At 40.0% G+C, this 20,412-nt stretch overlaps 2 protein-coding genes across 3 annotated transcripts in view; one reads left to right on the top strand and one right to left on the bottom strand.

Annotated features, from left to right (window-relative positions):
- The first annotated feature begins 1,828 nt into the window (after positions 1–1,828).
- LOC108236839 (large neutral amino acids transporter small subunit 1) lies at positions 1,829–13,363 on the top strand. Of its 2 annotated transcripts, none has more exons than XM_025006272.2 (11): positions 1,829–2,586; positions 4,787–5,308; positions 5,431–5,556; positions 7,701–7,806; positions 7,921–7,965; positions 8,844–8,967; positions 9,058–9,161; positions 9,306–9,402; positions 10,077–10,226; positions 10,921–11,095; positions 11,303–13,363. In XM_025006272.2, the coding sequence occupies exons 2-11, from the start codon at positions 4,840–4,842 to the stop codon at positions 11,377–11,379; spliced, it is 1,473 nt and encodes a 490-aa protein (XP_024862040.1). In that variant the 5' UTR covers positions 1,829–2,586; positions 4,787–4,839; the 3' UTR covers positions 11,380–13,363. The 2 variants fall into 2 exon arrangements, with proteins under 2 accessions (XP_024862040.1, XP_017273332.1); XM_017417843.3 differs by lacking the exon at positions 1,829–2,586 and adding an exon at positions 2,652–4,283.
- Positions 13,364–15,609: 2,246 nt separating this feature from the next.
- The window catches only part of LOC108236702 (thymocyte selection-associated high mobility group box protein TOX-like), an 84,738-nt gene continuing 79,935 nt past the window's right edge, over positions 15,610–20,412 (bottom strand). The window contains 4 exon segments of the mRNA XM_017417563.2: positions 15,610–16,759; positions 17,654–17,793; positions 18,304–18,536; positions 18,539–18,698. Coding sequence (XP_017273052.1) covers positions 16,717–16,759; positions 17,654–17,793; positions 18,304–18,536; positions 18,539–18,698 — 576 coding nt within the window. The 3' untranslated portion in view covers positions 15,610–16,716.

The raw sequence follows: 20,412 nt of genomic DNA, 5'->3' as shown, positions 1-20,412 counted from the left end.
TTGAAATAGCTGAAAAATTGTGGAAGGAGATAGGTGCCGAAAAACGTACGGAATAGTGAAAGAAGAATAATAATAAAGAGAAACAGGAAAACAATGGTGTGAATGCTTAAAAGCATTCACACAATAATAATAGATAATAAAGAGAAACAGGAAAACAATGGTGTGAATGCTTAAAAGCATGCTTAAAAGAATGCTTAAAAGCATTCACACAATAAAGAAAAGTGTGGGGGGAGAGTAGTCTGAATTGGGTTCTGGAGCAGTGCTCCACCTCACACATCGCACTCATCCGCCAGCCGCGAGTGATTCCAAGCCGTATCGTGCACCGCATCCACCGGATAGGAGCTGAGAAGCTGCTCCCTCCCGGCTTCTCCTGCGGAAGAACAGGCACGAGGTGGCCAATTATTGCTGTTCGCTCGCTCACCCGAGTCAGGTGATGCCCTGCGAGGGTAACCATTGGCTCTTGTCTCAGACCTTCCCCGAGGTGATTGGTCGAGTGACTGGCACTCAGTTTGTGACCTCTACAGTGAGCTTCCTCCCACACCAGGAAGTGCTGGTAGAAAACTCTTATATAAGAGGAGGCTACCTCAGAACCGATCTCAGTTATGGGGCAAACAAATGCTCTAATTTCAACCGCGTTAAAAATAAAAAGAAGCACAGTTTTACTGCTACAGACTAAAACAACCCATTGCTCTAACGTTTAAAACAAGATTATATCGAAAAGTGTTAACTGGATTCGTGATTTTAGGGAAAGCAATGCATGCTGGGACATAACGCGTCACAGCGCTGACAAGTGACTTCAACACGTCAAATTAAAAGCTCTGATATGAAATATGTGAAATATCGCGGTGGCATCGGCTAAAATATTCTCAGGTATTTTGCTCATTTGCTCAAGTAATTCACAATCTATTTATGACATTATTTAACTCATGTTTTAAAATCGCTCTTACTAACAGCTACACTAATGCTAGGCTGTTGAAGAGACAGGAACTAAAAAACGTAAATACGGAAAACAATATACTTTAATAAAAGGAACTGCAGTTAGTAGCCATGTCCTTTCAGTTCTCTCTGTAAAAATGTCCTACTTTCATTGCGGTGGCTGTAATTTTCCCACAATGCCTTGCGGGCGGTTTTGAGCGCCTGTTTATGTATTTTTTCTACTAAGTAAGGAACGTATTGTGTTTAAAACTAGCAAAAGTACGTTTTTTGTAAAGTAATACTGTCCCAGAGCATAACTTAGTTGTACGACACCATTATCGTAATTATTTTCGCTTTAACTGTGTTTAAAGCCGTCATTGCTTCCTGGTAACATCCGGGCATTCAGAAGGTTTGCACTCTGGGCTACAAGCAGAGAACCTGGTTTCTCCCCCCCCCCGCCCAGGGGAAAGTCCCCGGACCCGTGGCAGAAAGTGCCCTTGGTTGAACCCAAGCTCGGGCTGTGCTCCGTCATCCTTGAGCTGAGACGTTCATCTGAACAGAGCTCGGCGATCGCAGCCCGACCTCTGTCAGCATTGATAGTAATGCAAACAAGTTGCATCAACTCAACGGGGCTCATTCTCCGAATGCACTTTTGAGGGATTTATATGCTTAAATATAAATATATATATTTATATAGAGTTTTTGTTCCTTGAATGTTCAGAATATTCTAACTTTTCAGTGGTTAGAACAATAATAATAATCAGTAATTTTTTTTTATGAAATACCTTTATTTACCCCAAAGTTTGCAACTGCAGAAAATGACCATTTCTACATTTTGCTGGTTAAAAAAATGCATTGAGTAATTGAATTGGTTGATTTTTTTTTGGAATATAGTTAGTTTAAAACAAAAACTACCACATAAGGGTGCTGGAAAAGTTCCCTTTGTGCACCTTTGGGAAAACCACACAGATTAGGTCTAAATTATGCCACTGGCAGTAATTAAGACTACCTCTCAGTTAGGTTCTGGGTACTTTATGAAAAGTATCAGCAGTTCCTATTTATGCAAACTCCCATTATTCCAACCCACTAGCCAAGAAAATTTTTTTTTTTTTTAGGGAATGCCCCTGCCTGGAAGGAAAATCACAAATTCTATGGTTGGAACTAAGATTAGAGCTGAGTCAGCTCTCAGTATAACAGACCTATTTTTAACAAAACCTTTTCAATGAAACTATTCTCCTTAACCTCTTCATCCTCATCAGTTGTGATGTTCCTAATAAAACCTTTCTAGTCAGTACATTTAGTTCACGTCTATGATCTGTCATCTGTCTCTGTTCATTATAGGGACTTTTTGGGACTGTCTTTTGCTATAGTTTATTTATTTTTTGCCTGTTTACTAAAATACACCTTATCCTCTAGAGTGGTATGTCGTCTCTTCTGCTTCCATCTACTTTTGCATACTGTTTTGCACCAAGTTATGCGTCCTGGGAAAAGAGTGCAACTTTTTTTAACCCTGAAGTGACAGCCTCAGTTCTGACACATGCTTAGGTCGCCATCTTGTGGTGACAAAATGAACGTGCAACCTGGACATCCTGGCCAAGCAGAGGAATCAACAAATGCTGAGTAATTTTAGCCTTTTTAATGTAGCATCAAGCTAGAAGCTGCTTATAAAAGGTGAGTATAAAATGACCCTTTTCTGTTTTCCCTTCTAACACACTTTCTACACTTCCTTTTTTTCCAGTTAAACAGAAACGGATCATACTCTTACATTACATTTATCACATATAGACCAATAAGTGTGTGTTTATGTTCCTATGGGGTTGTTTTTAAACTACAGTTTTCCCAGTTTGAACACATTTTTAGCTTAAAGGTACTCATTGCAAACTATGAAATCAAACATTAATGAAAGGTTGTGCTGAACTATTCAGATATATTGATATGCAATTGTGAAATGCAGGTATGGACTCAGTGTAAACAAAGCACCTGTCTGAATCCAGTGAAAACCACATGAAAGCTTTAGCTACGTGATTGTCCTGCATTAGGCTGGCCGTAGTTTGTGTGCGTAAACACATATGGCGTAGAAGCTCAGAGAAACTGTTTAGGTGAAAATATATGAGTGACTCTGCTGCTAAATGTGAAAAAAAAGAGAGAGAATGAGTAAGACAGCTGTCAAGGATAAATATGGATCAAGTAGAGCGGTGGAGCGACATAAGGACAGAGCTCGGCACTCAAATGTAAAGCTACTTCTTTTACAAAACTTCTGTTAGATCAACATTTTTCAACTCAAGTCTAACACTTGAAACGTTTAGAACTTGTTTAAAACCCGTCCGAATACTTTATTCAACAAATCTGAGTGTAAATACCTACCAGTATATCAAAAATGATCAGACTTGTCAATTCCAGACAGTTCTTCTGTGGACATTGCCGGTCGTTGTGGACGCTGTTGGACTGAAAAAAGGTCAACTTTACTTACAACTTTTTAATATAGGGAGACATTAAGCATCATTATAAAAAAAAGTGCAGATTTTTTTTCTTTTGACTATGATTTTGTTTTTGACCAGTCTTTATGACTTTGCAATGAGCACCTTTAAAGTTACCCAATACAGCAGTGTGTTGCTTAAGCCTAAAATGAGGCAGAGAAACAACAAGCACTGTTGTTTTTCTGCACTGTGTGCACTGAACATGGCACCTGTGTCTCCATTTTCCCTGGTTTCACATATCTGAGAACAAAGATTCTCCCGTTCTTTACCACGCTGGTACCTCTAGAGGGAGCAACATCCCTGCAGCATCCATCCCTGAGCGCGCACACGCGCACCGACATACGCTGTATCACGGGATTAGGCAGCGCGCATAAAGATTATAGAGTCACGTGACTGTCCTTCCAAATGGTCCCTTCTTTTAACCTACTTCCCTCTTTGAGCTATCCCATAATTCAGCAGGAGTCGGCGTAGGCGCACGCAGCATCACAAAGGTTCAGCTCCTCCCTGCTGTGCGCTGGGAGTGAGGGAGGGAGGGACGGAGAGGATCGGGGTCAGATGAATCCCAGCCTGAGTGACGGTTGCAGTGTGTGTAAATGAAGGGAGGAGTGTGTGTATGTGTGTGTGTGTGTGAGAGAGAGACAGGAGAAATCGGGGAGGGTGGGGTGTGTGTGTGTGTGTGTGTGAGCTGTGTGCGTATGACAGGGAGAGGCAGACAGTAAATCCAGGCAGGAGTGGACATTAGAAGAGGAGGGAGAGGGGGCAAGAAGAGGTAAAAAGGACCTATTCGAGGGAACTCAGAATAAAAAGAGAAGATGGCTGAGCCGGAGTTGAAACTGAGAAGCAGCCGGGAGAGCGTCGCTAAGGCAGAGGTGAGCCAGGAGAAGATGGAGGGTAAGTACAGCGCACGCTCACGCTCCTGTAAACGCCACATGGTGCAGAGCTGCATAATTCCACCATGCGCTCTGATGCAACGCTGCCTGATGCAAGCAGAGTTAATGAACTGGGGAGTGAATTTAGGTGTGTGATGCTAACAGGTGACAGCCAGGCGTTGATATGTGAAACATGGGAAAAGAAGTATTTAAACATAACGGGCAGACAGACAAAGAAAAAAGAGGTAGAACATGATGTAATTTTAGTAAAACCTGTCTATAAATAGATCTGAACCCCTTCATTTATATGTTTCCACATCTGACTTGTAGTCAATGAAGTTTTTGTGTTACAGCAAAAGAAATCTAACATATCTACATTGTTCTCATGTGTGTACTTTTATAAGTTTAGTATTGTAGTCTATCATATAGGAGGGTGCCTTAAATGCCTCAGCAGGAAACCTGTTGTTTACTATCAGTGCAGTTTAATTTTGTCTGATCACCTGCTCCCCTGTCCTATTTGTACAGAACCAAAACCCAGCCAGGAAATTGTTGAGCAGCCAGCGTTGCCGTCAGCCCCCATGGTCTCTGCCCCCTCTGCCACGAGCCCCACCAGCAGCCTACCTGCCAAGGGTGAAAAGATCGAGCTCAAACGCAGCATCACCCTCTTCAACGGTGTTGGGATGATCATCGGCACCATCATCGGCTCGGGCATCTTCGTCACTCCAACAGGTGTCGTCAAGGAGACCGGCTCGGCTGGCCTCTCGCTCATCGTCTGGTCCGCCTGCGGAGTGGTGTCCACCATGGGAGCCTTGTGCTACGCCGAGCTGGGAACAACCATCGCTAAATCTGGGGGGGACTACACTTACATCCTGGAGGTGTACGGGGAGCTGGCGGCCTTTCTGAAGCTGTGGGTGGAGATGCTGATCATCCGGCCGTCGTCGCAGTACGTGGTGTCGCTGGTGTTCGCCACCTACCTTCTGAAACCTCTGTACCCGAGCTGCGCCGTGCCAGACAGCGCTGCCAAGCTCATTGCCTGCCTGTGTCTTAGTGAGTAGCTGAGGTTGCTTCACAGAGCAGCTCCAGAAATGTATTTTTATCATTTGAAACAGCACAGCTACGCCCAGGTGAGCACTCTCTAAATGTCTGGTTTAACTTCCCACCTCCCACAGCTTCCCTGACATTTGTAAACTGTATCAGCGTGAGGGCGGCCACCAAGGTCCAGGACTTGTTCACAGCATCCAAGCTGATAGCTCTGATCATCATCATCCTCTTTGGCTTCATCCAGATTTTCACAGGTAAGTGCCAAACACTCAGACTGAGAGAGCCACTTGGTCATTTGAAGATCTAAATGTTTTTTTTATTTTTTAAAACAGAGTTTGTCATTGTTAGACTCTCATGCTGTTTAGACAATTCCATCACCTGATATTAAGACTTTACACACTGATCACAAGTTATGCTAAGTGAAGCAGACAAGCTGTCCAAGTTAGACAAATGTACGCCTGACCATCTAAATAATCAGTAACATGTTGGCCTATTAAGTAACACACACAAATAAACTTGTCTGATGTGTGATGAGATGCCTGTTTTAATCATGAGAAATCTGAACTATGTTGTGAACCATTAATTGATATGTGATAACTATGTACTTTGAAGTAGCTCAGATCTTTGGAGTTGGGGTTTTTGGAAACATTTTAACTCTGACCAGATTGTCCAGCTAACAGCTCCTCTGAGCGGGGCCAGGTCCAAAGTGGATTACTGTTGCTTTAAAACAATTCCAGTCTCAATTATTTCAAAGCGGTCCATGCAAACACCTTTTTATAATTCTTTACATCACCATGAATTTTGCATTGCACCGTTATTTACAAATAACTCTATGATTATGTGCAGTTGCAAATAGCTCTTCCAGTGCAACTTATTTCTACCAGAATAACCGTGGAATGCAAAACTGACAGAGATGTCAAGGTTTATAAAAATAGCATTTGCATGAGTCTCTGTAAAACTTTTGAAAAACATCCATTTTAGTCTTAGTCCCGGGGCTCTTATTTCTGGGATATCATAAAAAATTTGGTTAGAATAACCAAATAATGCAAAAGCTGATGAGAGTGCAAAGGTTTACAAAGTAAGAATTAAACTCTTTCTTCAAATTAAGCTTGTTTAAACAGCCATTTACAACAGGTAAGATATTAATTGGTCATAACCTTTTCATATAATCCTTTTTCAAAAGACATGAACTATATTTTTAATGCTTTAAAGCTTTATCTACCTTTTGTTACAAGAAAGTTTCTTAGCTTTCAGCTGAGTTAAAACATCGTAAGTTAACACAACTCTGATGTTTTTATGATTATTAATTACAAAAACTAAAGCATACAGTTAATTAGGTAAACTGCAGTGCATTTTGTATTTTTCATATCAACACGTGGACTGCTATCACAATTCTACTGTCCCTTCTTTATTCGTTATATTATATATACAGTACAGAAGGGTGATTTCTTTTGGCTCTAATGATCAGCCAAGTGTTGATGAATACTAACGAGCCTAACGAAGCAGGCTGCTCTCCTTTCAGTTCGTTAGCACAGTTGCTGAGTCTGAACACAAGGCCTGTCTGTCCGCAGCCCCGTTGGACTGTGCATCCATGTGCATGTACTCTGAGACCGAACACTGCGGTGCATCGTTTCTCTCAACTAGGTCTCCTCCGCACAGTGTTTATCTAACAAAGCATCTTAGAGGGTATTTAATGAAGAACCGCAGACACTGGATCTTGTCTGCATTTTGAATGAAACAGTGATGTGTTCAGCAATTACTAATAATAGCAAAAAAAAAAAAAAAATCTGACTTAGTCATCTTATTAAAAAAACCAGAGCAAGAAGACAGTGTGTCCCTCTGTTACATCTGCTCTTTCCCCTCCTTTTGTAAAACCACACCCGCCACCATTGTGCCCCCATGCTTCGTTACTATAGCAACAAGGTGGTGAAGCTTGGCGGCTGACGTCATACTGTGGTCTTTGAGACTGCGCACGCGGAAGAAGGACAGCGTAAGAAAATAATGCGAGTGTAATAAGACCTTACTGAAAGGAAAGTCAGAATTGAGGCGGAAGAAGAAAAGGACTCACATGCCGAATACCAGCACTGATGATCAAATAAATTAGCTGTTTGCAGGGTAGAAGCGGGTAGATTAAAGTTTACTTATCAAACTCACATTTAAATGTCAGCTGGACTCGAGTTGTTGATGTCTCTGCACATCAAAGGCCAGGACTGGGACATTCAGGTTGGACATATCAGGACAGTTAAAGGGCAGGTGTTGGCCCGGGAAATAAAAAGTGATAAGAAGGCAGATATATATTCTGTCAAATGTCTAGCTGCATAACTCTTACATGAGCTGCAGCTGCTGTTTTCCATTTCAGCTGGTTTTCATGCAGCTTTGTCCCTCTGTGTGCGCGCAGGTGACGTGCCGTATCTGACACCTGAAAAGGCATTTGAAGGCAGTAAAGTGGGAGTGGATAATATTGTCTTGGCGCTGTACAGCGGGCTTTTTGCTTTTGGCGGCTGGTGAGGTATTTTCTTGGTTATTCATGATGCTGCTGCAGAGCGGAAATGAAACGATTTGTTACAGTCTTTTTATTGAAGTGTTAAAGGTGGTACTATCTTTCTATTTTCCTCCAGGAATTACCTGAACTACGTCACAGAGGAGATGATCAATCCAGAGAGGTGACGTAAAACTGCTGAAGGTTAATTTCAGGATTGTACAGACTCTCCTGTAAATATAAGTCCAATAGCATGACTGCCCTCATCCATCAAACCTGCTTGTCTTCCATCAAATGCATGGAGATTAACTGTACAAAGCGTAGCTTTAAAATGTATTTGCACTTAAGGTTATGGCTTTTAATGATAAAATTTGGCATGGATGATAACACTGACTAAAGCTAAAGTGGTGAAGTCATGTTTTCTGTTGGACTGCATGAAAGTGAGCACAAATTCTAACTGAAGAATTTGTATTTTCTGTAATAAAATGTGACGTGAATGCTGAGTGCTGAATGCCTGAAGGAGTTGACCGAAGAAGCTAAAACTGAATTGTTGAAGTTAAAAGAAGCAAAACACTATTTAAATCCTAGTTCAAAAAACAAAGGCTAGTTAGAAGCTAAGTGTAGCAAAAGGCTAGCAGAAAGCTCAAACTAGCAGAACAGTAGCTAAAAGCTAAAACTAGCAAAAGGTTAGATAAAAGTAGAAAACAGGCTAGTTAAAAGTAGCATAAGAAGACAAATATAAAGTAAGTATGCTGAAGCAGACTCTAAAGACATTAATTTTAAAGAACTGAAGAGAACTTAATCTTTACAGGCAAAATATTCTGAAAAGTATAAAAGTTCATCTCCTGAATGCATGTTTTTTTAATATATATGAATGGCTAAAATAGCACAAAGTGTGCAGAAGTAGTTAAACTGCATACAGGAAAACAGTTGGCCAAATGCTGAATCAGCATTCACACAATTACTGATTTTAGGTTTAAAGCAAAGTATGTCAAAGAAATAGCTGTGCTGGGATGTTTTCCTTTTAATTTTCTGAATAATTATCCACCTTTCCACTCACAGGAACTTGCCCTTGTCCATTATTATATCCATGCCTATAGTCACGGTGGTGTACGTTCTGACCAACCTGGCTTATTTCACCACCATTTCTCCTCAATCCATGATCGAGTCTGAGGCTGTTGCTGTGGTGAGCATCGGTTCATGGCTGAATCTAAAGCTTTTTATGATGAAAACTGTCTGCTTTTCACAGAGCGTGAACTTCTCCCATGTTCTGCAGAGCTTTGGGGAGTACCATCTTGGAGTGATGGCCTGGTTGATTCCTGTTTTTGTGGGCCTGTCCTGTTTTGGAGCCGTCAACGGATCTCTTTTCACTTCAGCGCGGTGAGCAGAACACAACATTCCTAATATTTAATGCTGAGAGGGGAGGAGGAGGAGGGGGGGTGGGGGGTGTTCTCACATATGAGCCTGTTATTGGGGGGCTGAAAGGCTAATGTTTTGACGGAAAATAATTTCTCCTTCTTTTAGATTGTTCTATGCAGGAGCCCGAGAAGGTCAGCTCCCTGCTGCTCTGGGACTGGTTCACGCAGACCTGTTTACACCTGTGCCGTCCCTGATCTTCACAGTAAGACTTCTGTTTTTACATTGATCCGTTGATGACAGGTGCTATTGTTTTTCCTTTTTACCGCCCTGCTGCTAATAGGTCAAGGTGGATTATGATGTTTTTGCCTGTGTCTGAGTGTTTGTGGCTGTCTTTTGCCAAAATATCGTATGAACCACTTAACAAATTTTAATAAAACTTGCACAAAGTAATCACTGGATGTACATCCAGAGCTGATTAACTTTTAAAGCCAACCTGCCACAGCCAAGTGATTTTAGAAAAATCAAAAACTGGCTCTAACAAACTCATTTCTACATTTTTCTTTATTGACAGTTTGATCTGTTTGTAACTGAGAGTCACTTACAGTGCATACTTTGAGCCTGACATCTTGTTATATCACATGAGATTGTGCAAAATGTTACTTTCAAGGTTTGACCAAAGCAGCTACAACTGTGTCATTTACTTCTCATCTTAATCTAAAATTCTGGCATCAAAGGCAGCAGGCGGTACGCATCCCTATGTTATTATCATGTCAAGTTCATCCAAAAACTAAAAAAAAAGAACAAATCCTTCAGTTTTATCTCTAAAAGAAACATGTTTCAGCTGAAACAAACGAGACAAAATCTAACAATCTAAGCAACTGTTTTCATGTTGTATTTGTGTCCAAATCTGAATCCAGTATTGTGTTGTTTTCTCAGTGCTGCCTGTCCATGATGTACTCCATCTCCCAGGACATCTTCTCCGTCATCAACCTGTTCAGCTTCTTCACCTGGCTGTGCGTCGGCATGGCCATCGCTGGCTTGGTCTGGATGCGCATCACCAAGCCGGACCTCAGGAGGCCGATAAAGGTAAAGTCTTGGGAGGTTTAACACAGGTGGGGAAATGTTTGTTAACCTGGAGCTCCTTCAGGTTTACAACGTGAACCCTCAGCTGTGTTTTTGTCTTGTTGAAATCGTCAAGATGTCTGCAGGTTACGTAAATCGCCCACTACTTCCCTGATTCTTTAAATGAAAGCACCATTGTATCGCTGCTCTTGTTATTAGTTGGAAGTGGAGTCACGCTGCGTTTCTGTGAGAGGTGGGAGCGCACGGCTCTTTGTTTCTCTTTCATCATGGGAATATTACCTGGCTCAGTCTTTTATCTCTCCTTTCAGTCAGAAAGGAGCCCACTTGTTTCATAAGAGAAACTACGAACAAAGAAATAAACAGAGATCTCTCATTTATATGCGAACTGTGTATGAAAATAAAAGTTTCAGCTTTTTTGTCTAAAATCAGAGTTTCTGTTAGAACAAAAGACATCAGTTTTTTAGAAACCTGATGATCAATCTGCTTTAGGTTGTTTAATTTTTGTATAATTAAAAGTGCTTTAAAATAAAAAATACTGACAGAAAAGTCTGAAAACTTTTTCTAAGTTTGATAACTTAAATTCTGTTAACTTAAGATGCTCATTTGTTATAAATCCTAATTTAGTAATTAACCAATTCTTTCCTCAAAGCTTGTTAAAATCAGTTTTTTTCCCTCTGATTTCATTTTCTCATTGCAGGTGTATCTTTTTATCCCCGTCACATTTGTGTTGGGCTGCGTCTTCATGATCGTCGTGTCGTTCTGGGCCGCTCCGTTCGAGAGTCTGGTCGGCAGCAGCATCATCCTCACGGGCATTCCTGCGTATCTGCTGGGCTACAAGTGGAAAAAACCCCACGTTGTCAAGAAGATGTTGGGTGAGTGGGCTTTGTTTGCTCAGACGAGGCGTCCCGCAGCGTGTTCTAAAAGTTGTGTCCGCGTATACATTACACCCCGTTACGTTTTATTTGTTTTTAATAGCTGCTGGTGCGAAGGCCTGACCCGCGGATGCAATATTTATTTCACTTGACACAACCTAAGAAAGTCAAAGAAAACAGCTTATATGACAGGTTGTTTCTCCTCAGAAATCTTCACGATGTTCTGTCAGAAGATCCTCATGTCTGTTCCTGAGGAGAGGGAGCCAAACAAGACGGCCGAGTAACACCTGAAAAACGGATCCAGTTTGTGGCATTTCTCCATTGTTTACATTCACAGCGTTGTTCGGCTTTTTATTTTCTTCCTGAAATGATCTGGCAGTTATGCCTCTTTTAATGCTGGGTTTAAAACAAATACATGTTTTTTACCATCAAATGTAAATGGGACACCAATATTTATAAACTACCAACACAAAATTAGAGTTTGCACACACTGTTATCCACTGGCCTGCAGGTTTAATACTTTTAACCTATAACATGTGAATGAGTAGTTTATTGAGAGAAAATAAAGACAACTTAGAATGTTTTTACTTTTTATATAACAAAAGTACACATATAGTTTACAATTTGTTAGAATGTGAAATTTGACAGCCTGTGAGGTAGAACCCTGGTTCTGAAAAACTTGAGCTGTTGTGTAAAATATAAATAAAAACAGGATGCTATGATTTGAGCTGTTTCTCATTCAAATCTCTTACTTTTACAGCCTTTTGTTGCCCCTGACAACACATATTTGAGATGTGTTGCCGACATCAAATTCAAAGTTACCTTTTTGTTTTTCTCCTCTAAAAACCTCTCAGTTGAAACATTTGATACGTTCACAGTGTTCCACTGAGAATAAAACACGGGTTCTCCTTTTATTTACTTCTTACACAACGTCCCAGCTTATTTGGAATCGGGGGCTGTAAAACCGAGGGTGTAGCTGCACATACTAATATAATTATATATAGGCTGCTAGTGTGCAAAAGTCAGTGTTTAAATAAGAAAGCGTAACACTAGAATAGCCACTGACTCCATTATACCCGCACTAATATTTGTTCGATAACTCCTCATTTCAAGGACTTTTTTTTTCAAACGTTGTGAATCATCGTAGTGAAAAGCACTCATCTTAAAGCACAGTTTAAAGTAAGATAAAACAGTGTTTGCAATGTCTTCTTTAGATGTGCTGCAGTCAAGCAGGTCTGCTTCTTCTGCCATTTTCTTCGTACTTGTTATTTTGTTGTGTACACTTTTTGAAACACGGATGGAGAGCAGAATGTCTGACTGTGAAACATTACCACGAGGAACTTAAAGACCTGCTTGCGTATGTCACCGTAGTGGTTGTATTAGTGTTCGTAGTGGGAGTATTTGTTGTTTGTGCCAGCCTTATCGGCGCTGATGTGTTATTTTGATTTAAAGTCACTCTCAGACCAAAAAGAATGTCGAACGTTTCGAGTCGCGGGGCCCCAGAACCTCAACAAAAACAGTCCCTGAGAAAACGGAGCTACCGACCCACACTGGCTTGTGTGTTGCTGTCCGGCTGTTTTTTGCTGAAAGAAATCAGCTGGAAACAGCGAACACTAAAACTGGATAGTAAAATGTGTTGGGTAAAAGTGCACGCAGCTTCTCCAACTTTTTCACAGCGTTCAAAGAATTACTTACAACAGCAAACCAAACGGAAGCCTCATTAAAAAAAATGACTTCTGTCTTTATTGTTTACTCTTTGTAGCAACATTTGGCTTGCTACAAGAGATTAAATACACACAGTTTTCACTTAAACTCACAAGCAAGTACCGCTTTAATCCACAGCATTGACACTCTAAAGCAGCTTTTAAAAAGCTTTAAATTTTCTTACAGTTTGTGATTAATTCCTAATAATCGGACAGTTAGAAGCACAACAATGACGAGCTCAGTAGTTGAAGTGTGCTCTTTACTGATCGTAGTAAATCTGAAAAAACAGAAAACAGCATTTATCTCAAACACTGACTTGAGTAAAGGTAAATGTTTTTCTGCAGACCTCATATTTTATGTTGTGCACAAAACACTGTATCTGTGTATGTGTAGACTATCAATGTACGTATGAACAGACCGTGAAAAAGCTTTTCGCCAGGTGAAATGTAATGAAGAAAGTAAAAGACTTGTATTTTTATTCCTAAAATTGAGAATCTCTATTATAACTGTTGTATCTCAGTGACCATGGCAGGTACATGTAACAATAAAAATGTATTTTCTTCAAACTTTGATTGTTTGTATTTCATGAAACAGACCAACATCAAAAAGGAGATTAAAAAAAAAATTACGTCACTGCTCCACAAATGCAGCGGCCAACTATATTAGTCTCGCTTAACAAAGGGCCAGACGCAGCCACGCTGCAGATAACAATTTCAAACAGAACAAGCAATCCAAAAAAAACACAAGATAGCTTTGATCCAAATGAGGATATCACAAGGCCAATTTTCAACAAATGCAGTCCAGCAGCTTTTATCTCCTGAGCCATCAAGTGTTTGGGTAGTGATGTGTATGAAAAGCTCATCTCCTTTCTTGTTTGTCTTGTGTTGTTGGCTGTTGGACAATGACGCTAGTGAAACCTGGGCCGTCGGGGGAGTTCATATCTGTCTAAAGAGGAAATGAAAACCTCCGATGGCTGCCGGTGGAAGAAGAATCAGAGCTGCAGGACACAATATTAGTGATGGGAGATTGGACAGGCAATATTTTGACAGGATGCATTATTGTAACATAATTATAAACATAAGTTGTAATGATAAGGTGCATTTTTTGAGTGAAATTTCTTACTTTTAGTTTCTTTGCCAGATGTGGCTGCAGGTTTAAAGCTTTTTACATAAGAAATTAGGCAAATCACACAAAAAATAGTAATATGGTTTTCTATCACATATATACTGGCACAGATTTGCATTTTTAAACTAATTCAAATGAAGTAAAAGCAAAATAGTTTTAATGTCAAACCAACTCTTTTTGAGTATTAGATGTCACCAGCAGATGGCGATAGAGGCACATAAATATGACACTGCAAAACAGTAGAGCTATCCACTGATAGATTAATGCTCAGAAAAAAAGACTTACAATTGTGAAATGATAAAAACAGGAATATAAGCATTTTTTTCCCTCTCGCTTGAAGCAGGTTTTGCATTTAAGGCAATATAAATAAGTAAATTGGGCATTAAATGTATTTTCTGTGTAAAAAAACGTAATTTTTAATAAGAATTTAAGGAGCAGTCTGTTAAAAATTGTCAACTTTTTGACCTAAATATAAATTTATTTTCTAAGTAAGCAGGACTCGATGCAATGAAAACTCCTTCTGAGGTTTTTCATGAATCAGCTCTAGGGGGCACTGCGTCATCATGGCCTAAGAGACGGTGTGTGTGTGTGTAAGTGTGTGTTGGGGGATGGGGGTGATATGAGGGGGAGAGATGATAGATTCCATTTCTATTCTACCTTTAATCCAACTGTGAAATTCAAAAATAAAAAGCCAGTTGCTTTTTTTTTTTCCAAGGTAGTTTTCTGAAAAGATGTGCACTGCATCAGCAACTCAGAGTTTCATCATCACACCTTTACAAAAAAAGAAAAAAAAAAATTAGACCAGTAGGCAGAAATATGTTGCCTGATAAACTATATTGATCTAGTCTGGATTGGGGAGAAAAAAAAAAGCTTGTGAAAAGGTCAAAGTGCATTTATTGACGCCTCAACACTTCCTCTAATGAGCCATGTGACAGCGGTTACATTAAGTTCTGCAACATCAAAGATAATCCTCCTAATTAACCTCAGAATCATCCAGGGCGGTGCGGGGTGGGGCTGGAGAGAGGGCGAAGTTATGTTTGTGAGCTGCCAGGCGCCGCTCATCGTTAAACTACACAGTTTTTTTTTTTTAGAATGGAATAACGTTAGGTGACAGAAATAGGAGGAGACATAAACATTTTTTTCCACTTTAAACATTTTATTACAGACAAAAGAAAACAAAAAGAGGGATTTGTGACACAAAAATGAATCTAATGCCGGCACACGTACGTGAGAAATGCACCAACAACAATTTCTGAAAATATTTATTATTCTAAAAATAATGTTGTTGGAATCAATAATAATAATAATAATAATAATAATAATAATAATAATAATAATAATGCACCCTGATAAAAATAAGCCAAAAATGTTTTCTTCATATCATTTATAAATAGATTTGAAACCTGCGACCAAATTAAATAGAATGACCAAATTGTAAACTGTAATATTCAAAAAAACATAAAGGGTTTTATCGTCACTGGTTTTTACAAATCAAAGAAGTACGTTTGGCAGGTTTATACACAAAATTAAAATATTTACTCCAATGATTTTTTTATATGAAATGCAAATCCTGCTACAATGAAAAAAAAAAACAACAAAAAAAAAACTAAACATAATTGTGAAGTTTTTTTTTCCACAAAATAAAAAGATAAAGATGGAGTTCAACACAATTCTAAAACACCTAATAAAACTAGTCAAAAACCTTTAAAATCCACTGTTATGTTTTTTTTTCTTTAGTAACATTTCACATTTAGCAATTTTTTTTTTAATTCACCTGTACAAGTGATGTGAGACTAAGAGATGGAGGGCGGGGTCAAAGTCAGGGAGGCGGTCCTTATTGACCAAAAGTAGGAGGAGCAAAAATGGGGCGGTTCTAACCCCTACAGTTCAGCGACGCCCTGAGGCTGTGTAAAGAGGGTGACCCCCTCCATCAGAGCTCCACAAGCTCAGGAGGAATTTGATGCAGTCTTTTGCGTCCCCCCCCCCCGATTCTGAGAGATACAAGAACACAGTTTCACCATCAGTTTTAGTGTGTGTATTCCCTCACTGAATCCGCCTGCACAGAAGTCACAAAACCAAACAAAAAGGAGATTAAAAAAAGCAAGGGACTGCAGCTTAATACACACATAAGAGGGATCCATTTTGGTGATATTTACAATCACTCAGTGATAAAGGAATCGAGGGAGTCCTTTACTAAGAGAAAAGATGATTTACAAATGTCTTATGCGTTTGCGACTACACCTTCATGAAAATGTTGCTTTGCTTTCACTCAGTCAGGGTGTTTCAGATCGTCCTGAAGCCCATCCAACCCTGATCAGGTGATTATGTTCTCTTCTTGGATTTCCCTACTTAAACCTTTATGCTTTGAGCATTTCATCTCCCTAATAAGGGCAGTTCATGGCAAACACAGAGTAATGGAGTGAAGAGGAAAGAAATCTTCTTTTGAAAAAAAAAAAAAAAAAAAAAAAATTGAAACAATGTGAAAAGACATTTTTGGTCCTTATATTTCCAGTATGTTGACATGAGCTTAAAGCTCACTACCAGCTCAGAAAACTGTTCACTGACAAGGAGAGGGGAAAAAAAACAATGCAAAGGAAGTGCCTCAGGCTTGTGGCCGATTTAAGTGCTTGGCAAATAGGTGAAGTTACCGTAGCAGTCTTTGGGATTTTCAAAATCCATCAAAGAAAAAAAAAAAGGATAGAAAACAAAACGGTGTAAAAGCAGATACATCGATGATGCTGTTGTTATGTTAGAAAGCTTTCTGGAGTTTGACATGTGGAGGTCATTTAACTTCAAGTGAGGTAGAGAGGCTTGTCCCGAGCTCCCATTCCGCTGCTGACAGAGAAAAAAAACACAAGAAGTATATTAATTTTTAACAAGATTTACGGACACATGCGAATAAAGTATTGTTATCGCTAAACAACCCTCCATTTTACAGTATATTTCACCAGGGAAATCATTTCAATGAAAACCTGGTTTAAGCAAAACAAACATAAAAGCAGTCAACAAACAACCAAGATCAATAGGCACGAGTTCAAATTTTGCAGATCAGTTGGTATTTGAAATGCCAGATATGAAGTTCTTTCTTTTTTTTTTTTTTTTGCAGTTATCTTTACTGACAAACTGGAAATAATGCAGCACCCTCCAAGAGTCCAAACTAAGATGATCTGACACACGGAGTGAAGGTTTAAAGCAAAGACTCAATCATCTTCAAAGAGCGTCAAACACGATTTGACCCAGGCATGATCCCATTTGGCATACAGATGAATCAGCTCCAAATCCAGGAGACACATAACTTCTCGCTCAGCTGCCTCTCTAAGCAGAGTTTCAGGTGGGAGACCAAACATCCTTCTGGCGCTCGTCTGAATACCTTTAATAATTTTCAGTAAGGCGATGTGTAAAGAGCGAAACACGGGGAAACTTAATTGGATGTCGACGCTTTTTTCCAAGCGTTGTAATAGCTTTGTTCTTGTGCTGCATTACTCATTTCAATTTCAAGAAGATACATTGCTTTAGCAGGTAAATTGCTCTTTATGATTAATACTGTCTGAGTCCCAGAGTGTGAAGAGAAGTGCTTTAGAGTAACTCGCTTGGAAAACGATTAACTGTGACACACTATTCAGTATTCTCAACAACCAAACATCCCGAGCTGCACTAAAGAGGGTCAGAGCATTTTATTTTTACAGGAAAAAAAAAGGTAGTTTATGGCAAATGGTGTTATGAGCTTACCCGCAGTGGTTGGGTCCACAGTCCCTGTTGCAGTATTCGCTGTCCCAGTCGGGGTTCTGTCCGTGCACTGGATTGGGTGCCCCTGGAGACTGTGAGCCCCCGACGCTGTTCTGGTAATCAGCCTGGAGATGGGAGAATCCCTGCAGACAGGAGGACAGAAGAAGAAAAAGACAGGTTATATCATCCGAGCTTTGCTTTGCGACGGTCAGCCATCATGGTGTGCTGAGCTATGATCCGGCATGAGGTCAAATGATGTCAGCGGTCTGTATCAGTGTCTCTGTGAGAGGAAAATAGCTGTTTTTCCTTCCCTATTTGCTCTTATTGCTTGGTTAAAATCGCTCTCAAAAAATACACTTTTTCCTCTGCCATGCAACCCTGCTGCTAAATTAGAGATTTTATGAAGTAAAAGAAAGAAAGAAGTACTTATTTTGCCACTAAATGAGCAACACTGTGTTAAAAGAGTGACTGATACCAGTAAAATTGGATCACAGCATGCTATTATTGCTTTTAGGTGTCATAAATATGTTTGTGTCAGACTATCGCTAAGTAATTACAGGCGATTGTTATAGTTTTGTCACAAATTCAATACATGTGAGAAATTTAAACTTGCGCTGTAATTCATCATTTATGTCACCCATTTTTGCACCAACCTGTTGGCTGAGAGGAGGGGAATTCAGAGACGCCTGGAGCCCCATTTGGTGTGAGATGATTGGCTGCGACTGCTGCATGCGGATTGGCTGGTTGAGCAGGGAGCTCTGGTGCAGGGAGAGCTGAGCATGCGGGTGCAGAGGTGGGCTGATCTGGAAGGGTGCTGGGGGAGAGGCACTCATGCTGGGCGGGAGCATCTGGGACTGGCCGAGGGTCGGGGCTAGGGTGTGGCGGNCCCGCCGTAGCTCTGGAGCTCTGAAAGAGGGAAGGAGCCCGGTGGGCCCAGGTAGGGTGAAGAAGGCTGAGGGGGCACGCTGTACAGGGGCTGTTTGGGGGACAGCAGGTGGGAGGGTTGGCTGGTCTGCTGGGCACTTTTTGGTTCAGGGTCACTGTATGTCTGTGGATAAAAAAAACAAAACAAAACATTATTTAAAATTTAATGGGCATATTAAAGAGAAAAGCTGCAATACTGATCTTATCTTTTATTAGAATAACAATGCTTTAAAGAAATTATTTTAAATAATCTTTAATCATAACATTTCTAAGATTACATTTTTTCTTTACAACCTTAGCTAGAAACCTTGGTTCCATGCGTTTAACATTGATCTTACCAAAGATGATTGCAGAAAAACACAGTATGAAAAGTTGTTGATCAGATGTTAAAATATGCTTTAAAGTTGACTTCACATCACGAAGACAAATCCAAACAGTATAAGTCTAAATCACAGGTGGATCAATTAACCATAGCAACATATTTTGCCAACAGTAGAAGCCTCCACCATCTTGCCGAAACTCCAGTCTCACCACAAAAACTCCAAGACATTCATCCTGCACCAAAACTTCCCAGACACCAAACTCATTGGACACAACCAAGAGAACTGTCAAGGTCCCAGAATCAGTCAACATATTTATTTATCACCCCTGCTGACAGCGAAAAGGCAGTAATGTTTTCAGCTCTGTGTGTGCATTTGTTTATTGTGTTGGCAATGAAACATTAGATGCATTTATTTTTTATATCTGAGATGCACATTTACAAGTGACTAAATTTTAGGTATGCCAGACTTTTATTTGTGTTTTGTGGTGCTCTGATGGGTTGAAGCTGTTAAGACAAGGGAAATATATCACTAGTAGATGGTTTTACTAGTGTGTGCTTAGATAAAAAAATTTCTTGCTAATATTTAGATTAGAAAATTGACAAAAACAAGGGATACCCTAAATTTTCCAGACTATTTATTGACAAGACATAAGAGGAAGATTGGTGGTATTTAACAAAAAAAAGTAAATAATCAATCTACCAAGAGTCTTTTTTCTTTTTAGTCTTTCTACAGACAAAATTATTGACAGCTTTTGTCTGCCAGTTGTCTACCATGTAGGATGGTGAGTAAAATGATGATCAATAATTACAATGAGTTCAACAAAAGAATAAAACTAGTCTGAAATAAGCAGTGATCGTACTGCTCCAGTAACAGATTTACTGTTTTTACCCTTTAAGCTCTTTACGTCCCGACAGCTTTCAGTAGTGATTTAGCAGCACTTTATATGTTCATGTAGAGAGACTGGCAGATGGTGAAACAGGTTAGAGATTGGAATCGGCTACATTGCTTTAAGGGAAAACACCAAACTCTACCAAATTCCTACAACCTTGACCTTTTTGTTGTCAGGACAGCGAGCAGGTGCAACACCCCACACCCCACTCCCACCTCCGTTCTCTCTAGGCCTCTGTGATGAGCTGTCAGATTGCTCATCTCCAGCCATCAGTGTTGATTAGAAGGTAATGGAGCCCATTTGTATGAATAGAGCTGGGGCCGAGGTAATGATCAATAGACACCTTGACAGATAGATGGGAAAAGGAGAGGAGCACACACAGCTGTGCAGGCATACACACCTACATACATGCACACATACAAATATGCAGGACCTTAGGCAGAGAAATGAGACTGTTTGCCTGCAGAACAAATGGAATGACAAAAGGAATCTTCCCAACACTATATTGTGTGCTGTTAATACAAGTCGGCACTAAACAATGCAATCCTCAGCCTTCTTCCTTGCCTTTTTTCATCCCTAGTGCTACAGTGCTGGTGAACACCAGACACCATCATTCACTGGGCAAA

Source organism: Kryptolebias marmoratus, linkage group LG8, assembly GCF_001649575.2.
Source record: "Kryptolebias marmoratus isolate JLee-2015 linkage group LG8, ASM164957v2, whole genome shotgun sequence".
Taxonomy (NCBI): Eukaryota; Metazoa; Chordata; class Actinopteri; order Cyprinodontiformes; family Rivulidae; genus Kryptolebias; species Kryptolebias marmoratus.
The sequence above is the reverse complement of the archived record's forward strand: the minus strand, read 5'-3'. Positions and strand labels throughout refer to the sequence as shown.